The sequence below is a fragment of the Arvicanthis niloticus genome, chromosome 8 (genome assembly GCF_011762505.2).
Source record: "Arvicanthis niloticus isolate mArvNil1 chromosome 8, mArvNil1.pat.X, whole genome shotgun sequence".
In the NCBI taxonomy this organism is placed as follows: Eukaryota; Metazoa; Chordata; class Mammalia; order Rodentia; family Muridae; genus Arvicanthis; species Arvicanthis niloticus.
In genome coordinates this window covers 37,144,242-37,157,443 of record NC_047665.1, presented here as the reverse complement: position 1 = coordinate 37,157,443, position 13,202 = coordinate 37,144,242, and the positions used below count along the sequence as shown (strand labels likewise).

The 13,202-nt window shown below is 40.3% G+C and overlaps 1 protein-coding gene across 2 annotated transcripts; it reads left to right on the top strand.

The window, feature by feature from the left end:
- Nucleotides 1–375: 375 nt before the first annotated feature.
- C8H6orf62 (chromosome 8 C6orf62 homolog) lies at nt 376–12,176 on the top strand. 2 transcript variants are annotated; one of them, XM_034509819.2, is made up of 5 exons: nt 376–2,729; nt 4,015–4,191; nt 5,129–5,251; nt 9,130–9,264; nt 10,845–12,176. In XM_034509819.2, exons 1-5 carry the CDS (start codon nt 2,601–2,603, stop codon nt 10,968–10,970), a joined length of 690 nt encoding a protein of 229 aa, XP_034365710.1. In that variant the 5' UTR covers nt 376–2,600; the 3' UTR covers nt 10,971–12,176. The 2 variants fall into 2 exon arrangements, with proteins under 2 accessions (XP_034365710.1, XP_034365712.1); XM_034509821.2 differs by having other exon boundaries at nt 382–1,377.
- The last annotated feature ends 1,026 nt before the right edge of the window (nt 12,177–13,202 follow it).

Here is a 13,202-nt window from a genome sequence, read left to right as displayed (position 1 = left end):
GGGGGCGTGCTTTTATGACGTAAAAGGACGGGAAGGGGGCCAACGCTGGAGACCTGGACAGCCCGATGGAGGGACAGAGGGGCGGAGGGAGTGGCGGGAGACCCTTTCCACGCCTTAGGACTTTTGATATTGATGGAGAGGGGAGTCTGTGTTCTCAAACACCCCTGGGAAAAGAAATAGCTCACGGAAATCTTAATTTCAAAGCTATTCACTATTTATACCAAGTGTTGTGTATCATATATTGCTGGTTTTTTGGTTTTCTGTTTTCATAATTGTGAAAACCTTCACTCTTCTTTCCCAGTCTTCCCCTTCAGTTTTGCACATATGGTAGCGTCCTGAGCGCGCGCAGGCGTAGAGCGCTCGGGGCGGTGCCGCTGAGGGGCGGGTGACGCAGCAGCCGTCGCTGCCATTTTAAGTTGTTTGTTCTTGTTTCTTTTCCTCAATCGCGACTCAGCCCCGGACCCGGGAGGTTCCCGAGGCAGCCGCCGCTTCTGAAGCCACTCCGGTGCCGGGGGGGAAACGAGGCTGTGGCCCCGCGGACGCTCGACCGTCTCCGTTTCGGCTTTTTTTTTTTTTTTACCCTATTCGTCGGGGCTCTCGGACTATTTTCCTGAACCAGACTGTTGGGCGAAGGAGGCCTCGGGAGCCGACGCTTGAACTGTGACAACTTTGCCGGGCTCACTCCGCGGACAGGCCGTAGCGCAGGGCTCCCCTCCCCTCCCTCTCCCTCCCGCGCGCTTTCCTCTTCCTCGCCGCTCCCCCCTACCCGCGCCGCGTCCTTCCCTCCGTCGCCGCCCGGGGCGCCGAGCCCGACTATGGGGCCCAGGTGGGGGCTGAGTGGCGGCAGCAGCGCGCGCGGTCCGGCCACAGAGCGCAGCGCAGCGGGCATGGAGGGGCTCCGTCGGCCCGTCGTGTTCTCTTGACATGGCTCCCGCCCGCGCCACGAGCAGCGCCCCCGCCGCCGCCGCCGCCTCCTCCTCCGCAGCCGCCGCTCCGCCCGCAGGCTGCGGCTAGACGGCCCACCGACGGTCGGCCTGCGAGTCCCGCTCTCCTCTCCGCGGGCACCCCGCCCTGCCGCCTAGATCCCGGCCTCTGCCCCCTTGGGAAACCACCCAGCTGCCCCCACTCGGGAAACATGGGCTGTTGAACGGGAAAAGCAAATCCAGAACCCGGGAACGTCATTCCTTTCTTTTTTTGGGGTGGGAGGGTGGGCTTCCTTTAAGAAGTAATTATTAACACGACTATTTTCTTCTTTTCCCCCCCTCCCAACTGATCCTTCCCACTTAACTCTCTTCCCGCCTCCTCTACCCGGGCGGGAATTGTTTCCACGTTGAAATGAGTGAGAACCCGAGTGATCCAGTGTCTCCCGTGGTGCGAGTGAGTCGCTGCCGCTGAAGGCCTGGGGTTGGGGGTGGGACCTGGGGTTTGAAGGCAGGTGATCCCCGGGCCCGGCCTGGGACGTGGGAGAACCCGCCACCTTTGCCTCAGCCATGCTCACCCGAAGATAATCGAACTCCCTACCATCCCGAAGCTGAACGGGGTCAAATTTATACGGAGGGCTCCCTGGGGAATGTAGAACCCACCACAGGGCTAAGGGTGCTTGGATCCCGGGCATTAATCAGGGCTAATCACAGAGCCGGAATAACTATTAATACCGTTTAATAGACCCCCTTTCCCTCTGCCATCATGGTTCTCCTTGGCAGCAGCGTTCGCAGCCGCCTGAGGGTGAAAACGTGGGTGATGGGGAAGTTGGTAATGACTCCGCTGTTTTTTCTCATGACTCCTTTGGGCAACAGCTGTCCACCCCCGGTATACACTGTAGTTGATTGCAGGGAAACCCTGTACCTCTCCCCTTCTTTCTCTGCTGATTTTGCACTTTTCTCTTTGCTCACCACCAAGTGTAATCAATAGCAAAGCACTGACAGTACATAGCAGTAGTGAAATCTGAAATAACTAAGAATTAATCAGGTACTACAGCCATGGATCTGGCTGGGTAAAATCCAACTGGGGATTTCAGTTTCATTCACCTACCCTGTTTTGGTGGTTTTCAGTTTTTGGGTTTTTTTTTTTTTTTTTAATTGTTGTTGTTTTTTTCTATATTTGGAAAGCAACATCACAATTTTCCCTCCCTTTTCTCGGTTTCTTAATCCCTTTTCTGAAAAGGGGGAAAATCCGGATGGATTTCACGGATTGGATTGGTGTCAGCTGTGTTTTTTACTGCACACCTAAATCCTAATGATAGGTTTTTCATTTTCCCCTCAATGCCTTTTATTTTGGCAGTTTAGCCGTATGTGTTTTCCAGAAAGTTAGATCCAAGTTTTTTCTCCTCTTTCTTTCCTTCCCTCCCCCTTTCCCATCTAACCCCCAAACATTATTGTCCAAACATGACTGGACAGCAACTTTTGTTTCTTGACCCTGTGGTATGACAGTCTGCTAATATTGCCAGAAGGTGCAGTTTGGGGGTTACAGTTGTGATTTTAGCTATTCAATCATATTAGCAGGAAAAATATGACTTGTTTCTGTTGTACTTGAGTCTTAAGAAAAAGTGCCCATAGTTTAGTGACAATTTCCAAAGGCTTTAGTACCATCTGTATTTCAAAATGGGGGACCCAAACTCCCGGAAGAAACAAGCTCTGAACAGACTACGTGCTCAGCTTAGAAAGAAAAAAGAATCTCTAGCTGACCAGTTTGACTTCAAGATGTATATTGCCTTTGTGTTCAAGGAGAAGGTAATTTAAAGTTCTTACTGTGAATTAGCACAAGTGATTTTTGTAAGTGTATATTATTTGTTACTTCAGCGTTTTATAAAAATTAGGTTTAAGAGTGTTTGGAGAAAGACTACTGCTTTTTACCCTTAAGGGTGAGTCTGTGAATTGAGACAAGAGAAAGTGGAAGGCTCATCTCTATTAACTGACTGTGAAATACTTAATTCTAAGAGCTTAGTAGAATACTCTTTTAGTTGACATTGGACTGTATAACTGAGACTTTTATGTGAAACAAGAGGGAACTTTGGTAAAGTTACATGCAGGATGTTTTAAGTGTTAAATTAGAATGAAGTGTTTTTATGCTAAGTTTAGCCCATTTCTTTAAATCTTAGTTTAGGTGGCATTTCTTATGATACAGTTAATGAAAGACTACATTTAAGTTTTTAGAAGCAATTAAAAACTGAAATGGTAAATTTTTGTTTAGGATTGCTAATTTTTTTAACAATGAAAACATCTAAGAGGATGTTGGATGTGTGTGTTTATGATCTAGTTCCATTTGAGTTGTGAAAGGCAGAGATAATTCAATGAAAGCAATATTGGTTTGCAATTCAAGATAGACATTTATCAACGGGGCTGTTTAACATAAGATTGGATTATGAATAAAAGAAGTGCGACTTTGACCTTTGCACCGAAAGTGGTCTGCTTCCAATCAGAAATGGAATCTTAGCATGAGATCTGTTTAGTACTTTTTTGGAAATGTCCATGCTTATTACCCCAATCTTAAGGGTTTTTTGTGCTTAAGAACCGTCACCTGTTAGAGAAAGAGCATTGCAAAGTGATTCCAGGGTAGGTTTTATATTGAAGTATTTTGAAGATGTTATTTTCACATTTTCTGGGGTTTTTTGTCTGCTTGTTTGTTAACATGATAGCAAAATTGAGGAGATGGATTAGTTGAAGGTATTGAAATGTAGGTTCTTTGAATCCAAGCTCTAAGTGATGAGGCTAGATAGATTTCTCCATAAGATCCATTATATAGTGTTATCACAGGCTTTGTAGTATAGCATTAGATTGGTAATGAGCACTTAATCTTAAATAATTTGGAAACACAATTGTTCTTTACCTTTTATTAAACATTGATAATTGTAGTCAGATAATATCCAGAAATACTATCATTGAACTTGACTCCATTTCAGAAATGAAATGGTTAATTTGTTTGACTAGTTGCATGTTTTAAACTCATGAGATTTTTGTTGCCTGTAGAACCAGTTAAATTATATCAACAGTGTATCGCTGAAATTTTTTCTTTTAGAAGAAAAAGTCAGCACTTTTTGAAGTGTCTGAGGTTATACCAGTCATGACAAATAATTATGAAGAAAATATTCTGAAAGGTGTGCGAGATTCCAGCTATTCCTTGGAAAGTTCTATAGAGCTTCTACAGAAGGATGTGGTACAGCTCCATGCCCCTCGATACCAGTCTATGAGAAGGGTAAGTTCTGGAAGTCTTCACTAAGGAAATGAGTTTGTGTGAATTAAAGTTTGCAGTTTTTCCCTGAAAATCAGTAGCTATCATTATGCTTAGAGGCCTCAGATGTGTAATGTTTTTGCCTCGAGACAAAATAAAAGACATGGCTAAAGCATGTAGAAGCACCCATCATTTCCTGTTAGGTACTTAAGTGTTACAAATAAAACAATTTTTAAATACCTTCAAGTGCTTTTTAAAACATTGTTTTCTAATAAAAGCATTGGTCACTTGACTTAGATGGAATGATAATGATGTGTGTGATTATTATAACTAGTTTCTCTTTTTGAGGGGAGAATATTAGGCCCCTTTGTAATAAAAAAAAAAAAAATCCACTAAAGAAAATCTATTACTGCTAACCTTCAAAACTGCATTACATTGAAGTTAATTTAGTGCATAATCCAAAATTAGTTAAAGCAGAGGAAACCTGGAGATGACTGTATTGGTCTGGTAGACGTGCATTGGTTTTGGGAACAGATATATGGCATATGTTTGGAACAAGAGTGGAGAAAAGTACCTAACAACGCATCAAACTATTCTGTGTAATAGCATGGTTTGTAGAAGTAGAGACATTTTTGCCAAATTACATTTGGTTTTGAAAGGTGAAAATAAAGGCATAGGCACTAACAACGTTAGTTCCCTAGCTAGAGTTCAGTCACATACTGAGGAAGTTAGGTCTTTTCTGTGTGAAACACAGGGTAAACAACTGGATTGTACGATGTAATAGTTAGTACTAGAGCCGGAAGTAGATTGTATTGCAGTCTATTACACCTGAAGGTACAAAGTGAGAAATTGTGACCTTTTGTACTGATGCAATGACTCTGTAGGTAAACCTGTATTTGTGCCTTTTGTTATCTCTTTGCTTCTTTAAAACTTAAAAAAAAATTTTGTTATCACTTTCTAGGATGTAATTGGCTGTACTCAGGAGATGGATTTCATTCTTTGGCCTCGGAATGATATTGAGAAAATTGTTTGTCTCCTGTTTTCTAGGTGGAAGGAATCTGATGAACCTTTTAGGCCTGTTCAGGTATTTCCTTCTAAACTTTGGTGACAGTACCTATAATTGGGTTTAAATTGTAATCTTTGGGAATATGCTTCTAAGAGTTCATAAATCTTTCCTGTCTTTTTAAATATATTAAAAGAAAACATTCGAATTATAGAATTCCTTAGCCCCTCTGCTTTTGAATAAACTTTATTCAAATTTTTTGTAGGCTTTTTTTTCTCTTTGACAAAGTCTCATGTTGCCTAGACTGACCTTGAATTGCCTATGTACCAGGGTGACCTTGAACCTCCTGATCCTCCTGGCTCCCTGCCTGGTTTACTTAGCTGAACATGGAACCCAGGCCTCACGGATCAGAGGCAGTCACTCAATAGAGGGCTCCAACTCTAGTCCTCTTTGCTGACTTATATCCATAGTTTTTCTCACAATCAAAAAGTGTTTGAGCATGTTTTAATTAAGTATATGGAACTAAATGTTGAATAGCTTATTGTTAGGAAAATGAAAATTGTCATTCAGAAATTTTCTTACCTGTTATTAGGATTTCATCTTTGTTTTGATTTTGTGTGTGATACAGGCCATTAAATTGGCTATGTATCTCCTGCCCCTTGGTAATAAAACTGTTAAACTAGATGGACATGAGAGAAGTTCTTAACAACAACAAATATAGAAAAGAAAATCCATAGATTAAATATTGGTAAAATTACATTCCCCCCCCCCCCCGGTAGCTAAAATCCTAACAGCATAGATGTATTAGAGCAATGGTTCTCAACCTGGGGGGGGGGGGCTGACTGCCATAGAATTGTAAGGGTCATAGCATTAGCAAGGGCGGGAAGCTGGGGGGAAAAGATAAGAGTTTTGAATTTTACTTGTTATGTTGCTCTGGCTGGCCTGAACTCCTATGTATACCAGTATACCAGGTTGGCTTGGAACTCAAGAGATATGGCTGTGGGGTTACAGGTGTATGCTACCATACCCAGTTTATTTTTACATGTGTGATCTGTCTTTTCCTCTGGGCTGTTATTTCAAATAGAATAGTCTTTTCTCAAGTGCTACTTTTATTTGAAATAGTGTATAAAGGTTATTAAAAGCCATTGTATTAATCTCCTAAATATTCTATATATACATTTAATCTTAAGTACTAGTGATAAGTAAGTGTGTGAACCTCCTCTGGAAAAAGAAATGAGGCAGTTAAAAAAGAGAGAGGAATAGTAGGCCTAGAGTCATTGAGTTAAGAGGGATCAAGACAAACTAAGCCAAAATAAACCCTTTAAAAGCAAGGACTAGAGAGCTGGGTCAGAGGTTAAGAGCACATTGGACTGGATTTAATTTCTAGCTTGCACATGGTGGCTCACAACCCTCTAACCTGTCAGCCAGGGAATTCAGTGACATTTTCTGGGCTTCAAGGACACCAGACAAACACATAGTACATGGATACATGCATGCAGGCAATATACAAAAAACAGTAATTAAAGGAAAAGTAAGGTAAACAAGATAAAAGATTATTCTTGAGACTAACTACTTTCTACAGACAGTTCCTTGAACTAATCATAGAACCTTCTGGGTTGATTATAATTTACATGTAATAACGTTGCTAATTTTATAGCTCACCTTCAGTAAATAAGCTGGTAATGTGGCACTGGTTTCATTTCTTAAGTAATTTAAACCAGCATTCTTATGTTACCTATTTTATGGGGATTGGTTCCAAAACCTGCATATGCTCAGTTTGTGTAAAACAGCATATTTGCATATGAATTTCTGTATACCATGGATGAGCTCTAGATTGCTTATAAAAGCAATAAAAGTTCAACAACCAAGTTTAATAGTGTTACATACTGCATTGTTGTGAGGAGTCCATATTTGTTTAGTGCTGATACAGTTATATTTTTCTCACACACTTTGAATCTAGGATGTTGATGATATGTGGTCCACTCTATTCTAATGAGTCCGTGAAACTGCTGACCTTCACAGTGACCTGGCCCGACTTTTCTCTTAGTAAAGTAACTATATCTCCCATTTTTAAAAGTAGGAACTGAAGCCAGTATGGTGACACATGCCTTTAATCCCAGCACTTGGGAGGCAGAGGCAGGAAGATCTCTTGAGTTCAAGGACCTGGTCTACAGAGTGAGTTTCAGGATAGCCAGGGCTACACAGAGAAACCCTACTTTGAAAACAAAAAACAAAAGCAAAAAGTAGGAATTGAGAGAGCTTAAATATAAAGGTAAATGTAAAAGGGAAAGATATTTTAACTCGGACTGTTTTTAAAAACAAAAAATTGAAATGTCTGAGTCCATCTGTAGTGATATTTGGTAGGGAGTAATGACTGAGTATTTATTTGTACGGTGAGGTACTGGGAGGTACTGTTGAACATGTTTGCTCTTCTCCTGTTTGTCATTCATATTACTGCCCTATTCCTATTAGAGTATTTTGTGACTTCGGGGAATTCCTTTGTCTTCCTTATGCAAATTGTTTTGTTTGGTGTAGAACATTCCTTCCCCAAGAATAAATTCAGTAGGATATAATTAAAATGCTCTAGAACTATATGGTAAATCTCAGACTACTTTTCAGTTTGATTACTTGCTGTTTGTAATAGAAGAGTAATGTGTGTGGGGTTTGGGGGTTCAAGGGTTTTTTTTCTGGATATTTTGATTTGTTTGAGTGAGACAGGGTCTTATGTAGCATTAGCTCACTTAGAACTCAGAAATCCAGCTGCTTCTGCCTCCTGAAGTGATAGGATTAGGGGTGTATGCCACACCAAGCTCTAGCCCTGAAAGCTAGGTTTAAGTTAAAAGCTGTTGAGAGCTAGGGTCATGGGTTAGTGGAGCACTCAGCATGTGTGGGGTCTGAACTCATCTGTAGTGCCAGTGGAGAGGAAGGGAGAGATGAGTAGAGTACAATTCAAGAGCCCAGGGTTCACAAGGCACTAGCAAAACATAAATAGCAGACACTCAGGATTTTACAGCTTAAAATTGCCTGTTATTGGTAGTAGAAATTGTTCAAAGCAGTTGGAATTCAGAATTTACAGTTCTGAATTATCTGAAAAGATGTTAAAGGTTTCTTGTGAATTATGTTATTAAGCTTTGTCCTTTTTTTTCCCCCAAGATTTATGAGTGCTCTATCTGCATGTACACTTGTGTGCCAGAAGAGGGCATCAGATTCCATTACAGATGGTTGTGAGCCACCATGTGGTTGCTGGGAATTGAACTCGGGACCTCTGGAAGAGCAGCCAGTGCTCTTTAACTGCTGCGCCATCTCTCCAGCCCCAAGCTTGGTCTTTTTGCCCGGCATTTGCTCCCTTCTTCTGTTCTTAGATGTGTGGAAGGAAGAAGTTGATTTGTTTTTAATAGATGAGTTTTGTCTTCCATAACAATTTTTTTTCAAAGGGTTTATCTTTATTTTCAGAAGCCCATTTATACAAGTGGGACTACTTTGTTCACTGACGACTTTGCATTTCATTGGGTTCATTAGGTTTTCATTTCCTGTTTAATTGTAAGTATTAAAGATCACAAAATTTTATGGTGGAGTACTGTTAGAATTTTTTTATGTATGAAGAAAATATCCTGTGTTTCAAGAAATCAAGCTGGATGTAATTTGGGCATTTGAAATGTCACTAGTGTTAACTGAAGATTTTTTATGTGTGGTTTTGGTTTTTGTTGTTTTTTAATTTGTTTTTGTTTTGAGACAAGGTATCTATCCTGTCCTCCTGCCTCATTCTCACTATGCCTGGAAAGAGCTGAATTTATTTTTGTTTGGTTTTCTTGAAGTGAATTGAGTTTTACATTGTACATAACTTTAATTAAATCTAATTACCTGTTTGTCTCTTGGTTCCATATTGGTCAGCACAACCATGCATGTGGGCAGTGCGATGTAATTGTAGCTAAATGTAAATGTTTGTGTTTTGCAATTAGGCCAAATTTGAATTTCATCACGGTGACTATGAGAAACAGTTTCTGCATGTACTGAGCCGCAAGGACAAGACAGGAATTGTTGTCAACAATCCTAACCAGTCAGTGTTTCTCTTCATTGACAGACAGCATTTGCAGGTAAGAAATTTTTTAGGATTAATTTGGGTCTCTTTTGAAGTTAAGAGACCTGTCTTAGGCTCCTCCAGAGATGTTCCCAGATGTTTGTAAGTCCCAGTGGCCTGGGAGCTAATTGAAGATAGACTCTCAGTTCCTGCTCTACTTTCAATTGATTAGAGTATGTATTTTAAATAAATGATTTGTGTGTGCAAGGGGAGGGGTGCAAGTATATGGATATGTATGCCTTCATGTGGGTGTGGTTCCTCAGGCAATGGCCAAGCCCTAGGGAATCCAGAATTATACATGCTACTCAGATCTTCATGCTTGCTCTAGCAAGCTCTTTACTGATTAAACTCTTTCTCTAGCCCTGGCATAGACGTTTTAAGTGAGAATTTAAAAAAAAAAAAAACAAAAAAAAAAAAAACAGCTTTCAAACAGCAATCCATGTTTTCATCAAAACAGTTTCAGCAGACATTCAGTAAAATTTTAGGCTGAGAAATAAGAGAGTTGTCTAAGGCTGTTACTTATCCATATAGCAAGACATACTAAGGTTAGGAACTCAGACATCTGAAGAGACAGTGTGTGCTGGATGTCATTCAGTGTAGCTGTGTGCTCCAAAGCTATGGTACAGGTCTCACTAGCATGGGTATATATACTGAGTAGATCTTGGCTCCGGAGAATGTGATTCTGCTTGGTGTGAATTGCACAAATCATGTTCATGCAGTTACCGTGACTTGGTTTTGTGACATTTTAAATCTTTTTCTGTTTTTGACACAGGGTCTCTCTACATAGACCAGGCTGTCCTTTAAATAACTCAGATCTGCCTGCCTCTCCTCCTGAGTGTTGTGGCTCACCACACCAGCTTTCTTCCTCATGTTTTTGTGACATTTTAATTGAACCTTGGTCTAGTATGTTTAAGACCTGTGATTTAGTCAATAATGCCAAAAGCATATTGTGAGCCCTCTTCAATCTCTCAGACTCCGCTGAATAGAAAAGACTAAATTAACAAGTTAGTGCATTTCTTAAAGCTCTGAAAAGGTTTAGGACTCTGATTTCTGCATCTGGCTTTCACCGATCATCAAGAATAGAGTGGAAAGATAAGTTAAAAGTTGGTTGTTTGACGTCAGGCAGTAGTAGTGCATGCCCTGAATTGCAGCAGGCAGATCTCTGAGTTTAAGGCCAGCTTGGTATACAGAGTGAGTTCCAGGGTAGCCAGGGCTATACAGAAAATCCTGTCTCAAAAAACGGAGGGGGCGGGGGGAGATGATGGTTTTTCTCTTAAAAAACCAGATCTCTATACTCCCTGTCTAGGACCAGACAGGAAGCCCAGGTCTTCATTTCTCACTAGAGAGGACCTAGTGTTGGAGGAGCTTGTTTCTGGGCTGGAGATTGAGACATAGGACAGTTCTGTTGACTTCCCACATGTTGTTGTGTTTTAATCTTAAATATGTACAAATTCTCTGCATTTATTTCAAATGTTTCTTTCTTGTCCTGCATGGATAGTGAACTACGTATGTCTTGCCTTGTTATTACAGTGCTGTAGCCTTAAATAATTGACAGTTTAAAACTATTAAAATTATTAAAAATGTGTTCCTTTTTAGACTCCAAAAAACAAAGCCACCATCTTCAAGTTATGCAGCATCTGCCTCTACCTGCCACAGGAACAGCTCACCCACTGGGCAGTTGGCACCATAGAGGATCACCTCCGTCCTTACATGCCAGAGTAAATTAGAGCATTGACCAGCAAAATGGAGAAGACCAGAGAATGCAGCAGCTATTTTCTTTTCTTGTTTTGTTACCTCTTTTCTTTCAGAGTTTAAAAGAAAATGGACTCATGCACAGAACACTATGCATTTTGAAACTTGTTCATCCTGGATTTATTTTAGTCATTTGTATCACAGAACTTTTAAAAAAATTAGATGTCTTCTGCACGGACTGTGTGAAAGAAGGTGCTTTGCAGATTGCTGCACTGCATCGGCATCTTACTAAAATGTGAAGGAAGGACTATTGTACACTGAAATGCTTACTGTATCTGAAAGCACAGGTGACGCTCAGTGTTGTGGTCTTCATGTTTGTGCTGGTTTTTGCCTCTGACATCTGTCATCAGTATTGAGGGTGAGAGTGAATGTAACAGGTATAAATAACACTTAAAACTTAATAGCTTTGCTGTAATCACCGTTGTTCCAGAGCACTGTCAGATTCAGTCTAATGACCAGATGGTTGTTATAAAAAGAAATTACAACCATGGGAAAGAAATCTTAATGAAAAAAAGCATCTCATTGAGGTATTTCTGCCTCATGTGCACTGGGCCATGTTTGTTTTCTTGGTACTCATTAGTACATGTATTTTTTCCCAGATCTCTTTCCCCGAGTTGCTGTTATAGAGTACTCTGCTGTGTGCAGATGCATTTATACACATTAAAGCAGATCTGGAGTCTGGTGTGGCTAAAGCAGCTACAAAACTGAGGAACATTCATAGCTGCAAAAACCATCATAAGTAGAGGACTTTTTGGTTTTTGTTTTGTTTTTTGGTGTTAGAAATTTTAATTACAAATAAAAAATCCAGTAAATTTTGCAGAAATACTGGTTTCTACACCATCCTAAAGAAGTTGAGTGTTTGGGATAGAAAACAATTAAAAGTGGGGAATCTTACATTGTAAAAATAACTACAGAGTGAAGAGTTCTGAATGCAGAACTCGTTTGTGCAATGAACATAAGGAAAGACTACTGTATAGCTTTTACTTTTTGTTTTTTTGTTTTGTTTTAAATGAAGAAAAGCTTTGCTTAAGGGTTGCATACTTTTATTGGAGTAAATCGGAATGATCCTACTCTTTTGGAGTAAAACTAGTGCTTACTGGTTTCCATTTGTATTTAGCTTCTGGTTGGAATTTGAAATAAAAGGAAAGAAACCTAAATAAAATAGGTGAAAGCTTCCTGGCTATTCAGATGAATATATAAAAAATTGTAGTGATAAGTTGTGTTTTTTTTTTTTTTTTTTTAATCCCATGTCTCTGGTCACTTCAGAAGGTTTTTATCAGAAGAATTTGATAAACATTTTGAAGATTTCTTAAGGCCAGGTAGCTGTTACTCAGTAAATGTCATTCTATAAGGTTTGGAGTGGAAGTTTGAGAGGTTTGCCCAAGAGGTTTTAAATCAGTCTGCATGCAGAGGCCAGTGGCTTTAAAAAAAAAAAAAAACACATTTTACTGTTATACTGTGTTCAATATATTAGGCAATTCAGCACCCATTTTATTTACCTCAGTAATTTCCCTTTGTCCTATCCTCCAGCACGGGAACCAGCTCCTACAAGGAGTATACAGGTCCTTTTGGTGGAAGGAACAGAAATCAAGATCTAGGTTTCCTGTTTGTCCACAAAAGTGGTGTTTCTAGGGTCAGGGGCTTTGTTTCAAAATTTTTGCGCCATTTGTCCCAGGCTTTCTAATTTTCTAGTATGGCTGTGGTTTATCCATTTGGAAGTTTGATAATCTTGTCTCATAAAAGTGGAAAATATGGCTCAGTATTTTAGAGCTAAGAAAGACCTAAATTTTCATCAAGGATTATTACTATGTTGGGATGCCTGTGTCTCATAAACTCTTAGGCCCCCAGCTAATGGTTTTTGGAGGTGGAGTCTTTGGGAGGCCCTCTGCTAACTCTTTTCCCCCTTTTGCCACGTGAAAAAGGTTGCTATCTGAACTAAGAAGTGGCCCTCCAAAAAGTATGCTGGAAACTAACCTTAGCCTTTACACCTGCAAGGCATTTCTGAGGTTTATATGTTAGCTGGCGTGTAGTATAGACTGACAGCAGTTTCTCTTTCTCCTTGAGTTCCAGACTTCAGTTTTAGAGTAACTTTACCATGGTTCTAGCTTCTTTGCTTTACCTGTTATAAAAACACTGAACTCTCCACCCCTCACCACCTCAGGCAGTTGCAAAAATTGTCCACAGGGTCATGAGCTGGGGAGA

Coding starts and splice junctions, on each gene's coding strand:
- C8H6orf62 (XM_034509819.2), top strand. CDS start 2,601: ATGGGGGACCCAAACTCCCGGAAGAAACAAGCTCTGAACAGACTACGT. Junction 2,730..4,014: donor CCTTTGTGTTCAAGGAGAAG/GTAATTTAAAGT, acceptor TTTTTCTTTTAG/AAGAAAAAGTCAGCACTTTT. Junction 9,265..10,844: donor TTGACAGACAGCATTTGCAG/GTAAGAAATTTT, acceptor GTTCCTTTTTAG/ACTCCAAAAAACAAAGCCAC.